We start from the raw sequence: 21,736 nt of genomic DNA on the forward strand, positions 1-21,736 counted from the left end.
ATTACCTACCCATATTTTTAGAACAACAAAAAGTAGATTTTTCTTTAAGGGCGTGTGTGGATCTTGGCTCACTGACTTGACTGCTGCAATCTCTGTATTTTTGTTCTCCAGTCCTATAATTTTTTTTTCTCTGTCTGCGCTCACTTGTTAGTCTTTTAATGAAGACGTCATTCACGCCCACCTCCAAAAGCCACCTACCCTGAATTCCCACTCTCTCTTGGGGAAGCATTTTCCTGTTAGCAACCTAATCGGAAGAAGAAAAAACACATGTAACATTTGCATTTTTCTTTGATTTCCCTCCCCCTCCCTCCTCCTCTTAATTCATGCAAACCTTTTCATCAGCAAAAATGATGCCAGAGGGGTAGATGGTCCCCTGGTATTTTCCCCGCCATTCTGTCAATCCACCTCTTTGACATTTCTTCCCGATGAACATTTTCCCTGCAGATCAGCTGGGGGAATATCAATTTTATGCCTTCTGTCACTGTTTGGTTTTGCCTTTAGTATTCTTTTAACATTTCCCCAGGGGTTACTCTTTCGAAATTGGGGAGAGGGGCGGGCTTCGCTGGGATGAGAATCACGCAGCTATTTTGTGCTGAACCTCGTTAAGAGTGTGAGCGTGGAAAAAAAGGCTTGCTTTGGGAAGTGAATCTGTTAGGGTGAGACATCTCTCAGGCTGGAAGACAAAGAGAGACAATGAGACCCAGACTAGCTTTGAATACAGTCCTGCTTCTTGTGCCTAGAGGGCTAAAGTAGCCAACTTGTTTGTTCGTTTGTTTGTGTGTTTGTATTTCACATTTCTGGACCTCCCATCTTCCTCAAAGACGGATTCGGTTGGCTTCTGTTTGCATCACCTGCAGTTCGAAAGTCTGGATTTCCCTAAGTGGTGGCTCAGTGGGTTAGGACGCTGAGCTTGTCGATCAGAAGGTCGGCAGTTTGGCGGGTCGAATCCCAAGTGCCACGTAGCAGAGTGGAGCGCCTGTTACGCGTCCCAGCTTCTGCCAACCTAGCAGTTCGAAAGCACGTAAAAATGCAAGTAGAAAAATAGGGACCGCTACGGTGGGAAGGTAACAGCGTTCCGTGCGCCTTTGGCGTCCAGTCATGCCGGCCACATGACCACAGAGACGTCCTCGGACAAGCGCTGGCTCTTCGGCTTTGAAACGGAGATGAGCACCGGCCCCTGGAGTCGGAAACGACTAGCACGCATGTGCGGGGGAACCTTTACCTTTTAACTGTTTAGTATCGAGGTCAGACGGACAATTCTCCTTTTTTGGTCTAGCAAGCCGGTCAGGAAGAGACAGGGAGTTCTTTCCAGAAGTCCGGATGATGGTTAGCAAGGCACTCTTTTTTCACAGCATTAAGTTGTGGACGGAAGGTGGTGTATCCTTGTGCTGACATCCTCATTTAATTCACCTCCTTGTCTTGCAGCTGGTGCTGGCCGAGAGCTCCCATTCAGATGGCGGATCGCAGTGCGCAGAAAGCCACACGGATCTTCCTCCTCCCCTCGAGCGAACCGGTGGCATCGGAGACTCTCGCCCGCCTTCTTTCCAGTATGGTTCGATTCAAACATTCCAACACATGCTCATTCTGCTGCATGCAATATTCACCTGGGCATATTTTCCAGAGTTTAAAAAAATGTGGGGAAATCTGTGGATGGTGTTGAACTCTCCACTTCCAGCAGCTGGAGTGACCGATGGTCAGGGAAGATGGGAACTGTAATCCAGCCAAAGCTGGAAACCCTCAAGTTGTCCACTCTTTGGTCTTCTCCCTGAGACGCTGGATTGCTCTTTGCAAATACTCATTTTTCCGTAGAGAATAATGTCTCCTACTCTGGTGCTAGTTTGACTGCCTTGGTGAGGGAAGGCGGTGCTTGTCATCAGATAGGGAGAAGCAAGCAGGGATTTTGTTTAATCACAGCCATCACGTAATGATCAGATACGGGTTTAGATGGTTAATATCCAGTGTTATGCAGGTTGGGTATCCCTGTTGCAAAACTCAGTTTTATGAAAAATGCTGGCAATTTTGACTGAGCGACTCTTCCCTGCAGACAAAATATTTTCCCTCCATTCAGAATATTTGTTAAAATTGTCAGGCAAAGCTAGTGACAAGGTGCTTGTGCAAAACCGGGCTTAAGAAATAATGTATTAATGGGATATTTCAGAAACATGTCTTTTACCACCTTTTTAAAAAAAAATCTACATCATTGGATGTGGATTTGTGTTCATGCAGATACAGGTAGACCTCGGCTTATGATCGCAATAGAGCCCAAATGTTCTATTGCTAAGCAAGGTCATTGTTAGGGGAGTTTTGCCCTATTTTTATGACCTTTTTTGCCACCGTTATTCAGCAAATCGCTGCAGTTGTTAAGTGAATCGTATGGTGATTAAGTGAATCTGGCTTCCCCCATGGACTATACTTGTCAGAAGCCAACTGGGAAGTTTACAAATGGTGACCGCATGCTCTCGAGACACCGCACCGTCATAAATACATGCCAGTTGCCAAGTGACTGAATTCTGATCATGTGACCTTGGGGATGTTGCAACGGTCATAAGTGTGAAAATCCATCATAGGCCACTTTTTTCAGTGCCCCTGTACCTTGAAATAGTCACTAAACAAATGGTTGTAAGTAAAGGACTACCTGCATTGTAGCAGGTCAACATCTGGAGGGTCACGGGTGTCTTATTCCTCTTTGAAACCTTCTTATAAAGCAGTTTCTAAAAAGAGAACAGTTTGGCCTGCCCTCAGTTTAAAGAGTGGGATATCCTAACCACCAAGGGTTAACCCGTTGAGTTAAAAATAATGCCGATAATAATAATAATAATAAAACAAGGAATACAGCACTTAAATCTGATAAAATCAGGAGCTCTGAGTCCAGGACAATCTCTCCACTTTTCCCACCCACCCACCCCGTCCTGGGAATGGGTCACACCCTGTGTAGCATTTCCGCCTAGAACAGTTAGAGAGAGAGAGATTGATTGCTTCTGCCAGCAGTGATGTTTTGCAGTGATGTTTCTGCCCTCTCCTGGCTGTTCCCTTGCATGATCTGAGAAGACGGGCTTTTTTTAGTTTCCTTAAGACACACACAAACAGCTGAAGACTTGCTTTTTGAGTCTGTCCACCACATTCACCAGAAGGCGGTGAATGCACTTGTGTGAACCCAGCCGAACAGTAGCCGTTAAAAAGACCCAGTCATTCCCAAGAAACGGCCACTAGACAAACTGTTGTAAGTTGAGGACTATGTGTGTTTGTCTTCATGCATATATGTCTGGCCTGGAAGCACACCCACAATTTATCATGGGTTTAGTAGTTGAAAATTTATTAATTGGAAGGAATCTGCCAGCACCTTTTCCAGTTAACACATTTTTACTCAAAAGTCGTAAGACTTCGGTTAGCTTAGAATAATGGAGATTTATTAAAGGGTTCCACCTAAACGATTCAGCCTGGCTTAGTGCCTGCACTGCATTGGATGCCTCTCTTCTTCCTCTTCCCCAGCCCAAACGCCTCAAGCAGCCGAGATGGGCTGGACAACGAAACAGGGACCGAGTCAGTTGTCAGCCACCGGCGGGATCGTCACCGGCGGAGGAACCGAGAAGGTCACGAAGATGGTAAGTTTGGCTCTTCTCCTTTGCCTCTGATGCCTCGGGTTGGCCTGCGTTTCTAAGGTTAGCCGGGAGCCCCAAACACATCGTTAAGAGGATTGAAGAGAAAAATCAGGTCTGAAACAGTAAAAGTTTTTAAGGTGTCCGTTGCAATCAGCAAACACTCAGTCCTTACAATGCCCTCAGAGGCATGTAATGACTGCCGACAAACATTTCTCACGTGTCCTCAACAAGCAGGCAAGTTCACGTAGGGTGTCTAAATGGTTTTTGAAAATGCAGAATCTCCCTTTTTTTGAGTTTAACTCCTGGTGCCTTTGTGGACGGTTTGGCGGTGTTTTCTTGGCAAGAAAAGGTGGAAGTAGCTTGCTGCTGCTTTTGTCCGAGGTATTTGTTCAACTTGCCAAGCCTCGCCTCCTGCCTTCAATATCCTCGTGGTCTTCCACCTCTGATTTAATCGGGACTGACCCAATTATTTATGCCACCACAACAATCAGCGGCAAATGACAGGCTGTTTAGGCTTCCCGCTTTTCTCTCTTTCCTGGGTGTATTTTAAACATTCCCTCAAGATTTAGAGGGTGTTTTACGTCAATTCCTCCAGCAGCCTTACTCATCAATGCTAGGATCGAACCTCTCTCAAGTACCAAGTAATCTGGGATTGTTGGTTTGTCTGCACTGCTCTCGCTCTCTCTCTCTCTCTCTCTCTCTCTCTCTCTCTCTCTCTCTCTGTGTGTGTGTGTGTGTGTGTGTGTGTGTGTGACTCTTTGCTTGCCTGCTGATCCTCTTTTGTGAGAATGCTGGCCATTTCAGAACCCAGTCGGGAAAACAGCTTTCTTCTGAACGATGCCCTCTGTAGTTGTCTTCATGCCCTCTTCACCCTTTTTTCCTTTGGAGGGAGCCGAGCCATCTGTGAAGCAGCAGGCAGCAGCTCTCCTCTCTAACGCCAGCGTTGGCCTTGGGCACCCAGACCCTAAAGCAAGCCTGCGGGAGGGGACAAGTCCTTCTCTGCTGAGGAATAATTGCACTGACAGGGGGTGGGGGGTATGGAAAGGAGCCAGAGATGGGCTGTATTTTCCTTGTGTGCCAAAATCTGCTTTTATCCCTGCTTGGGGTCTAATTAAGGGAGCTTCTGTCTGTGAGTTTGCTGGTGGTTTTGTTTTATTTTAATGGGAAGCAATATGCCTGCTGTCACAGTGGGGCTGGGGGCTGAGTCCCCCACCCTGGTTTGAAACAATAAACGCCACGCAAGGTTGAGACAATTGACCAATGCTGATTAAAAGGGAAAAGCAGAATACTTAATTGGAAGTTTAGGAGGTCTCTTTGGGGTCCTCATTATGAACTGAGGCTTCTTTGTAGCTACCAACGCCGCCTGTTTCCTAAAGAGGCGCACGAAAGGGAAAGCTCTGATTAGAGAGGTAATTAAGAAATGGAGTTTTGTTCAGACTTGGGATTTGGATGGGGGTCAAAGGTCACCCTCATCATTTCACTGCTTGTTCTCTTCCTGGTCCGGGTAGGGCAAGGAGGTGGATTTGACTGTCTGAACCTGGCAATCCACGTTGGGCATCCCCCAAAGGCAGAGTTTCTGCTCTTTCCAAAGACCTCAGTTAGCCAAGCGGCAACGGGAATTCCAGCCACTAACCACTACCCCATGCTGCTTCCATCCCGGCACTTGCACCTGTGGCCCACTTGGTGTCAGATGACCCATTAACCTTTTTTTTGGTTTCTGCAGTCTCTCGCATCAATGGGCATCTGAAACTGGACCGACTCTGGGAGCCTCCCCCCGGTTACGATAGCTCCTCCACTGTGATGAGCAGCGAACTCGAATCCAGCAGCTTTGTGGACTCAGACAACGAGGAAAACACCAGCAGGTGAGGATGTCCTTTGCCACACCACAACACTTTCCAGGAGTGTTTCTCAGCCCTGACCTGGGCAACGGTGGGCTCTGTAAATACTTTGGAGCACAACGTCCACCGTTGCCCTTGAGTTAGCTGGCTGGGGCTGATGGAAACTGAAGGCCGAGGCTTTTGAAGGTGCCCACAGGTGGTTGCTTTTTCCACATGGAGTCTGAGCTGGATCCAGACTGGTTTTCCATGCAGCTCAATGGGGCTAAAGAATCTCTGCTTCAGAACACACCATCCCTTTTGGTCAGCACTAAACGGTTGGATGTCCGCCAGATGTTTGGGGCTGCAGAAAAAAATAAAATAGTGAATCTCTCACTGTTTGCCATAGAAGCTAGAATCTGCAGAGGAGAGCTGCCTCTGCAACTAATGCCGAAAACTGCATGGCCTTTTTTTGCCACAGCATCATACTTCTGGCTCATCATGTTCGGCTCTGGTCTGCTGCAATCTGGAGAGGCTTTACACATCTGTGGTTGTGAAATCAAACCCCTCTCCCATTGTCTACATGTGCATTGCCGACTCCTACGCTGGCCTGGCCTTGTTCTTCTAGGTTTGGTTGCAGCTCCCATGGGCTGGGCTGATGGCCTACTCTATAACCCTAACCCCTATGCTAGGAGGACCGTCCATTTCAGATGGACATTATGGGCTTCTGCGATTGGGTCCACCACTCCACTTGCCTTACATCGAAAAGGGAGTCCAGGAGTGAATTTTATTTTAATAATAATAATAATAATAAAGTTGGAAGGGACCTTGGAGGTCATCTAGTCCAACCCTCTGCTCAGGCAGGGAACCCTATACCATTTCGGACAAATGGCTGTCCAGCCTCTTCTTAAAAACTTCCGGTGTTGGAGCATTCACCGCTTTAATTCTGTTTTTTAAATTCTTTTTAAATGATTGTAAGCCGCCTTAGAGTCGCCTCCAGGTGAGATGGACAGCATATACGTTGAATAAATAAAGAAATGAAAAATAAAAACAACAATAAAAAAACAACACCCCCCCCTCCTTCCCTCTTTTGCACCCAAACCCCCCCAAACTCAGAAGCCGTGAACAGGGCAGAGTTTCCTTTCTGAGCCGGCCAATCTGCTGGCCAGGCAGCCAGGCAGAGCAAGAGAATGGAATGTGTCCAGGTATGTTCTTCAGTCTTACAAAGATGATTTTCATAAAGCCGTGAGGCGTTCTGGCAGGAGGGGAGTGATGAGGAGGGGCTGCGCTGAATGGGGCAGACAAGGACGCTTTTGTCCAGGGCTGCAAAAGGGACACTTCCAGTCAGTGTTGAGTAGGCCTGTTGTGGCAGTTGGGGGGTGGAGGGTGGGGGGGGGGTTCAAAGCTTGTTCTGTTAAAAAGGGAGCAATGGTTCGGTTCTGCTTGTATGTGAGTATCGGACTTTTTTCTCTTTGTCTTTCTTTTTCTTGATCTCTCTGTGCGTCTTCATCCTTTTCATTCAGAGAAATGATCTTTCTATTGGCTTCGATGTATCGGCTTCAGCTTTAGATAAGGGCTGCGGACTGGGTTTGGGTTTTTTTTAACTCCCCCGGGGCTTGGCCAGGGTGCTTCTAGGCATGTGAAGAGTTGTGAGTCATCTTAGCCAGACCGTTTTCTTTTAGCCTGGAAAGAGGCTGAAATTAGAAAAGGGGTAAGACTAATCCTGCGTTTCCTTGGTCTTTGTATCCCATTGTTTCTTTGGTGGCATACGGTCTCCTTAAATCACGCGGAACTTCAGCACCAATTTAGTGGAGCTTCTGAATCCGTTTCCCGGATTGAGTTGGAAATTTGAATGGAGTCAAATGGCCTCTTTAACTAATTTGATTACGGGGAAAGGCTTTTGGGTACTGAAAAATATCGCTTACTCTCCAGATCAGTTTGAAAGATCAAATCGGCCCCCTTCCCTATTTTGGATTGAAGACTCCTTTCACTGGATTTGTAACGCGAAGATCCACTACTGGATGAGGTAGTTCAAGAGCAGCACAATAGTAGATCTAACCTAATTGTCTCTCCTTGGCAAAAGAAACAACAATATTGGGTGGAAAAAGAACAGCTAAAGCCTTTGAATATTAAATCTGTAAGTAGGGATTCTTTCCTTATAGCAAAAACGACTAATCATAAATTCTTGAGTTCATGTAAGGTGACCGGATTAATTCCAGTCTGACCTGCCTGTGGAAGCCTGGCAGAATTGAATGAAACTAGCCATGTGGAGCTGATCCAGATTCCTTCATTTTCTCTCTCTCTCTCTCTGACTCTCTCGCTCGCTCTGCATAAGCGTCTATCTCTATAAAGCCTGATACCTCACTGACAATGTCTTCCTCTCGCAGTCCAGAAGCAACAGCCTTCCAAGAACCAAAAGTGGCTGAGCTGTGCTCCGCTTTCTCAGATCCTTTTTTCTTCTCCCTCCAGGCTGAGTAGCTCCACGGAGCAGAGCACTTCGTCCCGTCTGATTCGCAAGCACAAGCGCAGGCGAAGGAAACATAAAATGCGACAGATCGACCGGGTGAGAGGCTGGGATGGCAGTGCTTTGCAAATCTAGATTTAAAACGTTCCAGCAGTTGCTGTTTCTGGATCGGGCTGACATTCCCAGCTTGGGTGGTGGACTCTGACATAGATCAGAGATAGCTGCAGCGAGGGATGGCAAAGAAAAACGAATACAAGCACAGCTTTTGAGGGCCTTACGGAAGGCACCACTGCATCTGCTTCCTCCTCTTCCTCATTTGAAACCGCCAATCTCTTGGCCTTCCGCAAAGGGGTCCTTGTTCTATTTATCAATTACATTGTACACTGCCCAGAGCCCCTCTTTGAAGGAGATAGGCTGTTCAGAAATACGAAATATAAATAAATAAATTGGTGGCAAGCAGCAGGCGCTCCCCGACAACTTGAGATGTTTTTGCAGCTGGCTCTGGCCGCCAGCATGTTGAAACTATGCCATCTTACCACTCTCTCTCCTCTTCTGTCTTCTAGTCGTCCTCCTTCAGCAGCATCACCGATTCCACCATGTCGCTCAACATCATCACCGTCACCCTCAACATGGGTAAGATTCGTAGGCATTTAAATCTGCAGAGCAAGAGAAAATTTGACAATTGGGGTCAAATCAGCCTTAGAGTGCCTTGGGCAACTGCTGTCTTTCGCTCTGGTTTCGAGGTCGTAACCCCATACACAGTGGAAATCTGCTTTAACTTTCTTTGTGCGTAATGTATTGTTGTTGTCTTTCTCGGGTGTCAGAAAAATACAATTTTCTGGGAATAAGCATCGTTGGACAGAGCAACGACAGGGGAGACGGCGGCATTTACATCGGCTCCATCATGAAGGGCGGGGCAGTGGCGGCGGATGGGAGAATTGAGCCAGGCGACATGCTTTTACAGGTTGGTTGAGAAGGTGTCCGCAGACGTGGCGTCTTAACTGGGCCTCAGTTTCCTTCCTCGGCATGTCCGCTTTCTCCCACACGGCGTTTAAATTCCCAAAGGGCCGTTTCGATAAGCCCCAGCCAGCATGTGTGAGGATGATGGGCACCTGAAATGCCCGAAGAAAACAGCACTAGGGAAGGGTTGGGCCTCCTCCTCGCTGACAAATAAATTCTGATATGTTGCAGGTGAACGAGGTGAACTTCGAGAACATGAGCAATGACGATGCCGTGCGGGTTTTACGGGAAATTGTCTCCAAGCCCGGGTGAGCGAGGGAATGCTGTCCAGCTTGTGCTGCTTCTCTTCCTAGTGAAAATAAATTAAGTTTAGGGCTTTGCCCCTTCCATCCGGCAAATTTGTGTGGATTCTGGCAAATATTTCTTCCTAACACCATCCCTTTCCTTTTGTGGGCACCTCAGATTTGAGAGAGCCAGCTATATATTCATTTGGGTTATGCTTTCTCTCAAACAGAATATCCCTTTAAAATAGAGGGACAAAGCCTGACCTTCCAGATGGAATTGTAGTCGATTATGGGCTATATTGTTCGATTTTTTTGTGGTCCGTTGGAGGGACGTAAATTCTCCCTTTCTGTTTTGGAGCCAGCCCTGTGGATTCATTGAGGCCATCCTGTGTTTTGGCTTGAGAGGAAATGTTGGTGTTTCGATTATTCTCATAGGATCATAGGGCTAGAAGGGACCTTGGAGATCTTCTAGTCCAGCCCCTCTTCCAATTTAGGCAACGTAATAATTCACGAGTGGTTTGAGATTTTTACCTAGCAAAGACCCACTTCAGTAATCTGAATTACTTCCCAGCCGGAAGAAGAGAAATCAGGACACTCCCTTTTTTAGCATTCTCTTGGTCATCCTAAGTCACTAGAAATTGCATACAAGAGCCTTGGTGGAGCAGTGGGCTGATGCCTCCTTAAGTAACACCAGCTGCCTGCAATTAGTGCAGGTTCGCGTCCCACCAGGCTCAAGGTTGACTCAGCCTTCCATCCTTCCGAGGTAGGTAAAATGAGGACCCAGATTGTTGGGGGCAATTAAGCTGACTTTGTAATAATGCCGCTTGGGGTGTGTGTGAAAGCCCTAACAAGCAGGCATATACATAGAATGAAGGCTATTGCTAAGCACATTGATTTGTGCTTCTTAGATTGTAAGCCGCCCTGAGTCTTCGGAGAAGGGCGGGATATAAATGGGATTAAAATACAAATAAATAAAAATGTAAGTGAGTACACGGGATCCCCGCAGTACAGGTGTGTGAGTTGGCAGGAAGGAAGCAGCCTATTCTCTGCCCAGCGTAAATGTTCAGGGGACAAAGAGGGGGAAAAAAAAGAGCTAAAGAAACAGTCCAGGGGTGGGCAACTGGCCCCTTTATGACCTGTGAGGGAGGAATTCTGGGAGTTGAAGTCCACAAGTCGTAAAGGAGCCATAGCTGCCCACTCTTGCTCTAGTCTAGTCCATCAGCCCAGTTGATTACTTTTCAGATCCGTCACTTAATCACCCTGTTGGAAGGACAGAAGCTGATTTCTCTTTTGCTTTTTTTTTCCCTTTTGCTTTTCTTTTCCCAGACCCATCAGCCTAACAGTGGCCAAATGCTGGGATCCTACCCCCAGGAGTTACTTCACAATCCCCAGGGGTGAGTGACCGCTCCTTGCCACCGTTTTTTTGGCATTAAGGGATATCACGTTTTTAGTCAGCACCCTTCTACGTTTGGTCAAACTGCAAAGAGCACGGCTTCGGGTTCATATCACCTCTAAACGAGATGGGCAGCGTATGCCTTTAATAAATAAATATTTGGGAGCAAATATTTGTTACCAAATTTTCTCAGACTTTTTTTTTTAAAATGGGAATGTGATGATGGCGGGGCATGTCTTAGTTTTTCTATATTGCAAATATAGACATTCTATAGAGAGTCGGGGTAGATGTTTTGAAACTACCCTAATGGTTATTGAATTGTGTGGTCTCCTTGGGTAATACGCATGGTATTCTGTCAGTATTCTCCCTCTTAATTCTAGGAAGGAAGGAAGGAAGGAAGGAAGGAAGGAAGGAAGGAAGGAAGGAAAGGGAAGGAAGGAAGGAAGGAAGGAAGGAAGGAAGGAAGGAAGGAAGGAAGGAAGGAAGGAAGGAAGGAAGGGGCTGTGGCAGTGAGGAAAGCTATGCCAGAGGAAGATAGATAGATTTCTTTCAACAGCCTCCTATGGTGCATCTATGTGGCAGAACACAGCTCATCTTGGCTGATAAAGGGTGTCGTCAGGCTAGTCCTGGAGGAACCAACCAGGAAAGCTCAAGACAAATAGGCAAAAGTCAAAAAAGATCCCCTATCAGCCCAAGAGCAAACTGCTTCTGCCACCGTGGCTGCAGAGTTACTAATAGCTGAGCTCAATTAAGGGAATCAATGCCTTTTGAAAGTCTTGGCATTTTGGAGCTGGCCCTAGAGAAGAGGATTATTTTGTTTCTCGTCCGCAGTGAGGTTAGAAGAGCAGGCTTGTGAACATTTTGCACAGCCTCTTAACTTGGTTCAAAACTCCCCCCCCCCGGGAGGTTAAATGGAAATGGAAGTAACGTTTGGCTGACTGTTTTGTTTTTTTTCTTCTTCCCGCCCTTCTCCCTCTCGTGATCCAGCTGAGCCAGTGCGGCCGATCGACCCCGCAGCCTGGATTTCTCATACCACGGCTTTGACGGGAGCATACCCCCGTTACGGTATGAGTCCTTCCATGAGCATCATCACTTCTACCAGCTCCTCACTAACAAGCTCAATTCCCGATTCAGAAAGTAAGTCACCCTGACGCCAGGACCGGGCAGGTTTCCTTCCTGCGCAGGGCTGGCAGAGTAGAGATAAAAAGAGACAGTGCCCCCCCCTCCACCCCCCCCCCCCAAGCCATCCCTCTTGGTCCTCAAACCTTAACCCTTCCCCCAAATAAATAGGCCTTAAAATGATTCCTGACCCCTTTAAGAGAGAGAGCAGCCATAAAGGAAGGCCAATTCTTCCATGCCAAGAGTCTCTTCCCAACAATCACCAGTCCAGATGCTTAGCGCACTGGGGGATTAAAGGGCCTGTCTGAGGGTTCCCATCCAGAGCAATCACGTGCGGTCTTTTAGTTCGAAGGGAGCTTAGAGGTCCTCTAGTCCAACCCAGTGCAACTCTGACAGAGGACTCTTTGTTCCAAAATTTCTAGCTGCACAGCCACTTGTCTGGAATGGCATTGCTTGAGCAGGGGGCTGGACTAGAAGACCTCTAAGGTCCCTTCCAACTCTGCTGTTCTGTTAAATGGAGAGAGGACAAGACTCAGAACTGTGGCAATCGGCAGTGCCACTCCACCTCCGTTTCCAACGGGAACACCGCAAGGCAAAAAAAAACCACCCACCCTGCTTTTCTTGCTACTAACCAAACTGCCTCCAACATTTAGAGCCCTCCAGTTTTAGTCAAGGCTTGGTTGCATCCACACGCCAGGAGCCTTGGGAGGAAATGGCATGAAAGGCTTGATGCTACGGCATGCATCTTGCATTGCATAGCCTGAGACATGTGAATGCTTCTGTTGTCTCCTCACGTCCTGTTGCAATATTATCATGGCTGCTTGCATGGTTAGCCAGATGGGTAGACTGGATTTGGCCTTTTTATCCACCCTCCAAGTCTATCCCAAGGATGACGGTATGACTGCTTACAATTTCTGAGCACAGGGTGCAGGAAAAAGATCTAGGAAGAAAACTCCCAAACTTGTTCCAGCTTTCTGCTATCATCCAGGATTACCTTCCACCCCTTCCTGTTTTTAATGTTTTCGCCATTTACAGATCAAGCTCTTAACCACGGGTAGAGTTCAACATTTTTCCTGCAGCGTTCAGGATTGGATTGAAACTTAAACCTTAGCTGGAGAGCCAGAGGCAGACAGATAGCAAAATGCCAGTTTGCAGTCACTGGTAGGTCGCCATAAGGTGAAGAAGACTCCAGGGTCGCTATTAGCCCTGCAAACGGCTACTTTTGCCTGGGCTGTTGCTCCTTGCTACATTTTGCTCAGTTCACGGGCTTCTGCATAAAAGGGTCTTTTTAATAAAATAAAATAAAATAAAATAAAAAATGCTTGCTCTTAGAAAACGCCAAATTCATTCATTCTTTAGAAGAGAATATTTGTAGCCAAGGATTGTTCTCTGGGGTCCTTGGTGCTCTCTGAGCTTGGTTGTTTTCTTGCGGCCGTTTCGTTACCCAACTAGATAACCTCACCCGTGCTAGAAGGGGAGAGAGCAAACCCCAGGCCACCTGAACACTGATGATGTTACCTAGTTGGGTAAGGAAAGGTGTGCAAGGAAACCACCAAGCTCAGGACCCCATCAGTCCCTTATTCTTTTTAATTAGGCTCTCACCAAAGAACTTGCTGGTGGATACAAATCTGGTTATGACAGTCGCCCGCCCCCCCTCTCCCCCCAAAGCAGAAATTTCCACTCCGTTCTCGGGACAGGCTGCCCCCGTGTGAGGTTGCTTTCTCTCCCTCTGCCTTGCTCTTCATTACCCCTCCTGACGATGCTCCTTCCGCAGAATCAGCACCTCCGATCTTCCTTCCCCTTTCAGAACTGGATGAGACCCCTTTGACGGTGAAAAGCGACATGGCCACCATTGTCAAAGTGATGCAGTTACCAGATTCAGGGCTGGAAATTCGGGACCGGATGTGGTTAAAAATCACCATCTCCAATGCGGTGATTGGTAAGTTCTTCCGAGCCTGAATCAAATTTCTCACTAGATTTTCTTTTTAACTGCAGCCATGAGGAACCTGGTAAAAGTTTGGCCAAAATCAACAGCTTCCTGTGTAGGAGTTGCTTAGGATTTTCCCCCTGATCAATCCAGAATGACCCTGGGCGTTCACTAACTTTAACTTTATTGTAAGGTTCCATTAACAGAATCTTGCCAGCCGGCAAGTACCTCTCTTTCCTCCCTCACCTTTCGTGTCCAAGAATGCCATGTCCACATTCCTGTTTTGGGCTCAGCTTTCGCTTATTGATAGATAGATAGATAGATAGATAGATAGATGATAGATAGATAGATAGATAGATAGATAGATAGATAGATAGATAGATAGATATTTGATACATAGGTGGATGGATGGATGGATGGATAGATGGCAAATAATCACATTTCCGTGTCTTCCTGTTTGTTCTCTGCAGGAGCAGATGTCGTTGATTGGCTTTACGCCCACGTGGAGGATTTTAAAGACCGTCGAGAAGCCCGCAAATATGCCAGCAGCATGCTGAAGCATGGCTACCTCAGACACACTGTGAATAAGATTACTTTCTCAGAACAGTGCTATTATGTGTTTGGAGATCTTTGTGGCAGTAAGTGACCTCTGTTGCATGTCTCCTTTGGATAAGCTGTTCCTTTAGTCAGTTTACCTTTGCTTATTTAGGCTGGTGCGTTCTGCTTTTGGTCTGCATGTATTTAAGCATGTCTGTCTTGCATCCACAACTAGAAAAGGGTAATTTTACTTGAAATTAAACCAAGCCCTTAAACTACCAACTTGCCACGAGTGTCTCTATTTGTAAAACTTAATCATTGCCTCTTTCTCATTCTTGCTTCAATAGTTGACAGCTAGCTGACCTTGACTATTCATGGAAAAGCTGGTTTGTTTTGGGATGAGAGACCACCAGGAAATCCCAAGAGAGTAGACTGGGATTTTTTTTAAAAAAAAACAAAAACCTTCCCAAAAAGAAAGTAGCAAGTTGCTTCTGTAACACCTCCCAGGAGTCTAGCTTGCCAACTTACAGATATTAGCATTTCTACTGAAAAGACTACTTTCATTGAGCAAAGAGAACCAGTTTGGTCTAGTGGCTAAGCACCTGGTCGAAGTCAGGAGACTGTGAGTTCTAGTCCCACTGTAGGCATCAAAGCCAACTGGTGGGTGACTTTGGGCCCAACCCGCCTCACAGGGTTGTTATCACGGGGAAACAGGAGAAGAAGGAAAATTAGATACATTCGCCGCCTTGAGTTATTTATTAAAATAAAAGGGGGAAATTAAAAATGTTTTTAAAAATGAAAATTAAATGCATCGCCCTGAGTTTGGTGGATCAGCTGAGATCAGAGATGCCACTTTGAAGAAACGGCAGGCAGGAGTGAGCTTGATGGAGCCCTCTGCTTACCGAGCTGTTCTTCTCTTTCTTTGTCTCTCTCCCTCCCTCCCTCCCTCCCTCTCTCTCTCTTCCAGATATGGCTGCAATGAACCTCAACAACGGTTCCAGCGGGGCTTCTGACCAAGACACCCTGGGCTCCCTCCCGCACCCCTCGGCACCTTGGCCACTGGGGCAGGGTTATCCTTACCAATATCCCCTCGCCCCTCCATGTTTCCCGCCAGCCTACCAGGACCCTGGCTTCAGCTACGGCAGCGGAAGTGCGGGAAGCCAGCACAGCGAAGGTAGGCCCTCGGGCACCAGCTTCTGCCTTCCTGCTCCCCTGGCTCCTCTGCACATTCCTCCCTCCCCTGCGCTCGCTTTACCTGCCTCTTCTCACGCACCCTTGCGTCCATCTTGCACGCAGCCTGACTCCTAGCTACGGCCATCAGGGAGGGGGGACAAGGTTCGGCTGAGCTGCCTGCATGGATTTCACACGTGTTCCTTCACCTGGTCAGGGAAAAGTCTAGCAGCTGCAAAGTTTGCTGATAACCTGGCTTGTGGATCCTCAGGTTGTGGCTTCCCACGTCGCCTGTTTGATGCATTGGCGATTCACCCCATGCTGTGCAGACCTAGAAAAGGGGTTCGGTTCAGCCAGCAACTTTCGAAGTACGAGTGTTGTTCCCAACAACAACACTCGTTCCGAGTTCAGAACAGTTCAGAACAATTCTGAACCCGGGGCTGGTTCTTGCAGAGCTCCCAGCTTGCCAGCAAAGCACAGGTAGTTCTCGACTTACAGCACTTCAACTAGTGACCGCTCAAAGTTCCAACGGCCACTGAAAAAAGAGACGACTTACAACCGTTGCGGCATTCCCCCAGGGTCACCTGATCAGAATCCAGACGCTTGGCAACTGACTCCTATTTATGACGGCTGCAGTGTCATGTGGTTCCATTTTTTTTATTTTTTTTTTATTTTTTATTTTAATTCCATTTATTTCCCGCCCTTCTCCGAAGACTCAGGGCGGCTTACAAGCTTAGCAGTAGCCTTCATTCTATGTATATGCCTGCTTGTTAGGGCTTTCACACACACCCCCCAAGCGGCATTATTACAAAGTCAGCTTATTGCCCCCAACAATCTGGGTCCTCATTTTACCTACCTCGGAAGGATGGAAGGCTGAGTCAACCTTGAGCCTGGTGGAACTCGAACCTGCACTAATTGCAGGCAGCTGGTGTTACTTAAGGAGGCATTAGCCCACTGCGCGACCTGCTGACCAGCAAAGTCAAGGGGGAAGCCAGATTGGCTTGACAAGCGTGTGGCTAACTTAACAACTGCAACGGTTCACTTAACCACTATGGCAGGAAAGGTCATGACATGGGACAGAAACTCACTTAACAAATGCCTCGCTTAGCAGCAGAAATTTTGGGCTCAGTTGGGGTTGAAGGTCGAGGACTACCTGTATATGGCTGTCTTATGAGTGTGTTTGTGTCAAGAGGACCCGAGTTGTCTCCAGTGGCCCTTCTGGCTGACGTGTGTTGATGTTTTAAGTGCTGCTATGACACTCCTCCCGGTTAAGGAACTTTGCTTTCGGTAATTGCTTTTTCCTTGTTTTATCCTGAGCAAGCCTTAGATTGAAGGATTCGTAAAGGATTGGTAAGCATATTTTTCCTCCCTTCCATCGATTCTCATGTCTTTCCTTTCCCCCCCATCCTCTGGAATTTTGAACTTGTTCCTCCCCACTTCCTCATCTAAGTCCTTTATTTATTTATTTATTTATTTATTTAAAAAAAAACAACCCGAAACCTGCTTTGGGCACCTTGGACCCTGGCCTTACCACTTGCAGAATTCCTGGAGAGGCAGAAAACCCGATCATGGTTGTTGCAGCTAGAGTTGTCAGTTAATCAGCAGTTTCAAATCACACCTCAACCTTTTGTGGACCACACTTCAGCACCATGGAAAGCTCTGCACCCAGAAAGAGGAGGTTTCAGCCAAGCTAGCCTGTTGAGCAAACAAGGATTGCAAGCTAGCTACTAGCTTGCTGCCATTCAGCATCTTCCCAGCGGAAGTTGACCAAAGGAAGGAAAGAAGCCAGGTACCCGGAGGCGGAAAAAAGCCCCCTAGCTCTTGCACATCCAGGAAAGTCGCTTTTCTGTTAGAAGGTCAACAGTCTGTTTTCTGCTGGGAAGGAGCTTAGGATTCGTATCGTAACAACCCGCCCCCCCCAAAAGCTAGTCTCCCCCTCATTCTCCGTCCCTGAATTTCTGAGCATGGGCATCGGAGGATAGCAACTCAAGGACTTTCCTTCATAACCCTAAGAGGCTTTATCTATTCTCTGCCTGCCGACTAATTTTGGAGACTTGCATCTTTGGGGAACTATTCTCTCATGGTTCAGACCCACCCCCACCCCCAGCTCTCCTGGCCAGGGTTTGTTGTTGAAGACAGCCTGTTTGGCGGGAACCCTTTCTTAACCAATTGCGCCGTGCTTCAGTCGAGTTCTCCTAACACTCAACTTCCGTGCCGAGTGCCGACCGGCCCGTAGCCAAAAAGGCACTGACTTCCTTGAGACATGCCAAGCGTACCGAAGCGCCGACCTGTTTTTCAAAAAAATAAACAAAGGGGACAAATTCTTCAGGAGAGACAACCTCGCCCGCAAGCTTGTGAGAGCAGAGTGGCTATTGAAAAATAAACGGGATATTTTACTAGTGAGGGCCGAAAACAGCTGGAAGGTAGTCACAGTACAACATTTTGTTACAGGGTCCCCTTTGTAAATCTATACTCCGCCCAGGGACTCCCTGTTTGCACAGTTCTTTATCCCGACATTCACTTTCCGGAATGTCTCTTCTTCCCTTTTGACGTGGTCTGCTTTGTTTCATCCCCTCAAATGCAACATTGCAATTATGTACCCGCTTTGCTTTGCTTTGAGCATCTCCGCATGTTTCCGCATCCATCTGCATCCATCCCGCGGTCTCTGCTTCATCACTCCCCGGACTTTTCCGAGGCTCCCAACCACCTTTTTTCTCCTGGGCCTAATCCAGCTTCATCTCCTCCTCCTCCTCCTTGTCGCCCCTCCCTTCCAGGAAGCAAAAGTAGCGGCTCTAACCGAAGCAACAGTGAGAACAGCCGGCGTCGAGAGAAGGACCGCAAGTCAGCAGGCGGCGGCGGCAGCAGCAGCGGGTCGGACCCAGCCACCTGGAGCGGGGGTGGAGGGAGCGTCCTGCGGCACGAGAGGCCCCCCAGCCACCTTAGCCACCGCAGCCACGTCTCGGCCACTCTCAGCGAGAGAAGTCCTCGCAGCCACCACTCTTACGGCCCGCCGGGAGGGCTGCCTTCTCTGGGGAATTTCCCAAAGCTGGGAGGCAAAGTCTACGCCACCAGCGGGCCGCCCGGAGGGCCCCCCGTGCGGGAACTTGGCTCCATCCCTCCTGAACTGACTGGGAGCCGCCAGTCCTTCCAGAAAGCCATGGGCAACCCGTGCGAATTCTTCGTGGACATCATGTGAACAGAAGTGCCTTCCTAGAGAGTCCGCGCAGAGGGTTCCTGTTCTGTCGGCAGACCGGCCTGGGACCTTTTTTTTTTCTTTCAAAGCAACGGGGAAAGAGAGTGAACCCCCCCTTCCTATCCCCCTGCCCCCCCCCCCCCCGACAATCTTTTGCATGTCACACCCTTCTGACTCTTGATTGTGTTTTGCCAGCAAACGGGGAAGAGCGATTCCGGGGATGTTAAATCTGCCAATCAGGCATTTTTTGTCTCTCCCCTCCCCTCCTTTTTTCTCCTTCCCATCCCTTCTGTTTTCTGACTGTGATTGATAGGTGTTCTCCCCAGGTATCTTAAATGAGCTTTGTTATGCGTGGCACCTTTTCTCAGTGCAATTTTACTGTCTTCTCCTTGGCTTAACCAAGGGATCGTATTTTATATAATAGGTTTTTTTTATATATATATAAAAAAGACAAAAGCAACACGGCAATTCTCCAATCCTGCATATTTTGCACCTTTTAAAAAAAAGTATATTCTGGTTCCTTTCTTTCCAGTCTGGGGGAAATAAAAACTTACCATGAGAAGGATTCGCTTTGATGAAGACAGCACAACTAACTAGGGGCAATAAAATTGGGTTTCATTTGTTGAACCCCATTGCAACAATGGGTGAAAATCTCTCTCGTTTCCTTCTTCGTTTGGGCTACTTTTCTTTAAGGTTTTGTTTGCACCTGCTCAGCCTGGTTCCATACTGGCCTTAAGAAGGGAAAACCATTTCGTGAGAAACTTGATGGGTTAAATTTCTCCTCCAAAGATATGAACTTTTTGGTTGCCTATTTTACACCTTGAAAGAAAATTCTGGTGATTGTACGGCTTCGGCAGGTATTCCAGCCCGGTGTTGCCAATTGGTGTTTCATCCATCCCTCTCCTTGCTCCTGACAGAGAGAGAATTGTTGCCTTTGTTGGTCATAGACCCTAAATCTGGCATTGTGTCTTGCCACACTCTCTCTTATTCAGTTATTCTGTTATGTTTTGGCTGTTCTCCTAGCCAATGGTCAAGCTCTGTCTTGGAAAAACATCTCTGGGTGGTGCTCTCGTTTCCAGAGAGGATTTTTGGCCCAAGTGAGGTCCTTTCCTTCGACACCGGTGTTATGTGTTGGAAACAGCTGAAGCATTAACACAAACACACTCACTACCCAGGTTTCCAAGCTGGGTGGCGAGAAAGTACATGGTTTTGTACTACCTATGTTGCGGTGCATTTCACCCAATTTTACACTAAGATGCTTTGGTTTATCATGGCTACGTTTGCATCTGGATATTGTTTGCAGTTTCTTTATGCTACTGATTGCCGCCGCCCCCCCCCTCCAATTGCTCTGAATTAAGAACATTTCATTGGGCTGGAGTGCAAAGATCCTGGTTTCCTGAAAGGCCAATCAAAGTAGGAAGGAAAGAAGAGGGATGTGTAGGAAGGGGAAAAGAATTACATAGAGGGACAAAGTTGTTCTCTGTTTGTGCGACGGTATCACCTGTATATTTTTTGTCTTCAGGAGAACACAGTGAAAAGGCAGAGAGGCAGAGAGAGAAAAGAAGTTCCAGGATGATTTGAGGAAAATAGAATGAGAATTTCAGATGCCAGCCAGCCATCTGTGCCCTTCCCTCAAGGGGCTCCATTCCGTGCCTCCCTCCAACTTTGACCATTGGGTATGGGAGTGTGATGCAAATGCAACACAAGGCAGCTTTTGTCCTGTATGAACGTTGCAGTACCTTCCTACGGGTGTCCCTTTCCTTGGATGTGGATGATGGGAATTAATGGGCACCAACCTGGCAAAGGCAGGTCTTCAGTCACACCTATATATCAAGGGCAGGCAGGTGGGTCTCTGCGAATCTCCAAGCACTTGGAGAGACTTTCTTTTTCCAGCTCTGGTAATCAAAGGAGATCCTTCAAAGTAGCAAGGGAATCTGTTCCCAACTGCTGACTCAAGTTGCTTTTTCACACATACCCCCCCCCCACACACACAGTTTTTTTCTCTCTCTATGGTCCTCTACGGTAATGGAGATGAAACAGGTTCCCTTGGCTGGCTGTTATTTTTTAAAAAAAACAATTCTGGCTGATACTTGGATTTTCACAGCTAATGGCAAACTGTAGCAAATGTTTCTCTTTGAAGAAATTGTATTGTGGTTCCACGTGGCTGGTTTATCTTGCTGGCCAGTAAGATAAACCGTATAATCATGCAGAGAAGCTAGTCCTCATGAATTCATTGAAACAAGCGTGTTTCAGCTTACTGAGTCAGAGACTGTTTTGAAAAGATGTGTTTGACATATGTGTTTGACATATTCTCTGACATATTCTCCTTTTCTGCTTCAGACAGATCCCCAACTCCCAAATGTTTTACCTAGCTGTGTTGGGATAAGCCAGCCATGTTTTGTGGGTGTGATCTTCCGTCAGCTTTCCCATTCATCCTTCCTGTTGCTAACCAGTGAGCCTGTTTTGGGCCTGAAGAAAACATTGAAATTGGATATTTTGAGTTAGCTGCTTCTTCCCCTTTAAAGTTGCATTTAACTGGACAGTAAGGAATAATGTCAAAGGAACAGCTTAGTTCTAATCAGGAATTAGAACGACACATACAGAATTTATGTACAGTACAGGAAAAAAAATAGTAAATGAAATTAAAGGCAGGAAATGAAATCCCTGCCCACCGACTCTCTAAATATCTTAGCATTGGGTCATACCCAAGATTGTGTTCTTGACGATGTGTGAATGGCCCACTCCCCTTATTTCCAACATCATCTTCCTTTTTCTGAATTTTGGGGAGGGCTTGTTGTAAATATTGTATGAAAAACTCCAGTTGTCTGTATAGTTAATATATAGCTGCTTATGTGTAAATGCTATTTTAAACTCTTAAAAAAAGCTTTTACTTTTATGTGACAAATGCACTTTTGTGATTTTACTTCATTGGTGGTGGCAACATTTTATTCCGAGATATTATATATATATATTTCTGTTGTCTCTGTCTTTTATTGGTTTGTTCCATGATCGGCGTGCAATTTCTACCTGCTGTTTTCTCTGGTAAGACCCGGGGTGAAATGGGGAGGATTTGGTGCTTGTCCGGCGGTAGTGGAAACATTCAAGGAGAACACTAAAGTTTTGCCAAAGCATAATCCATAATAATATATTGACCTCCCTTCCGTTTTGCTATTATTGATTATATAGAGAATTTTACATGCCCCCAAATCATAAACAATGGATATCATAAAAATGTTGCATTCTAAATGATGCATATATTAACTTAAGGAAGCATCC

The 21,736-nt window shown here is 46.9% G+C and overlaps 1 protein-coding gene across 2 annotated transcripts in view; it reads left to right on the plus strand.

The window, feature by feature from the left end:
- Positions 1 to 18,893, plus strand: part of DVL1 (dishevelled segment polarity protein 1) — a 34,765-nt gene extending 15,872 nt beyond the window's left edge. The window contains exons 3-15 of one of the 2 annotated variants that reach the window (XM_081341519.1): positions 1,426 to 1,547; positions 3,490 to 3,602; positions 5,323 to 5,461; positions 7,883 to 7,976; positions 8,441 to 8,510; positions 8,702 to 8,841; positions 9,069 to 9,145; positions 10,448 to 10,515; positions 11,502 to 11,651; positions 13,441 to 13,572; positions 14,031 to 14,198; positions 15,065 to 15,271; positions 18,042 to 18,893. In XM_081341519.1, coding sequence (XP_081197645.1) covers positions 1,426 to 1,547; positions 3,490 to 3,602; positions 5,323 to 5,461; positions 7,883 to 7,976; positions 8,441 to 8,510; positions 8,702 to 8,841; positions 9,069 to 9,145; positions 10,448 to 10,515; positions 11,502 to 11,651; positions 13,441 to 13,572; positions 14,031 to 14,198; positions 15,065 to 15,271; positions 18,042 to 18,463 — 1,902 coding nt within the window. In that variant the 3' untranslated portion in view covers positions 18,464 to 18,893. The remainder of the gene's footprint in view (positions 1 to 1,425; positions 1,548 to 3,489; positions 3,603 to 5,322; positions 5,462 to 7,882; positions 7,977 to 8,440; positions 8,511 to 8,701; positions 8,842 to 9,068; positions 9,146 to 10,447; positions 10,516 to 11,501; positions 11,652 to 13,440; positions 13,573 to 14,030; positions 14,199 to 15,064; positions 15,272 to 18,041) is intronic. The other variant, XM_081341520.1, reaches the window with a different exon arrangement.
- Positions 18,894 to 21,736: the final 2,843 nt, after the last annotated feature.

The sequence above is a fragment of the Vipera berus genome (genome assembly GCF_964194415.1).
Source record: "Vipera berus genome assembly, chromosome: 17".
In the NCBI taxonomy this organism is placed as follows: Eukaryota; Metazoa; Chordata; class Lepidosauria; order Squamata; family Viperidae; genus Vipera; species Vipera berus.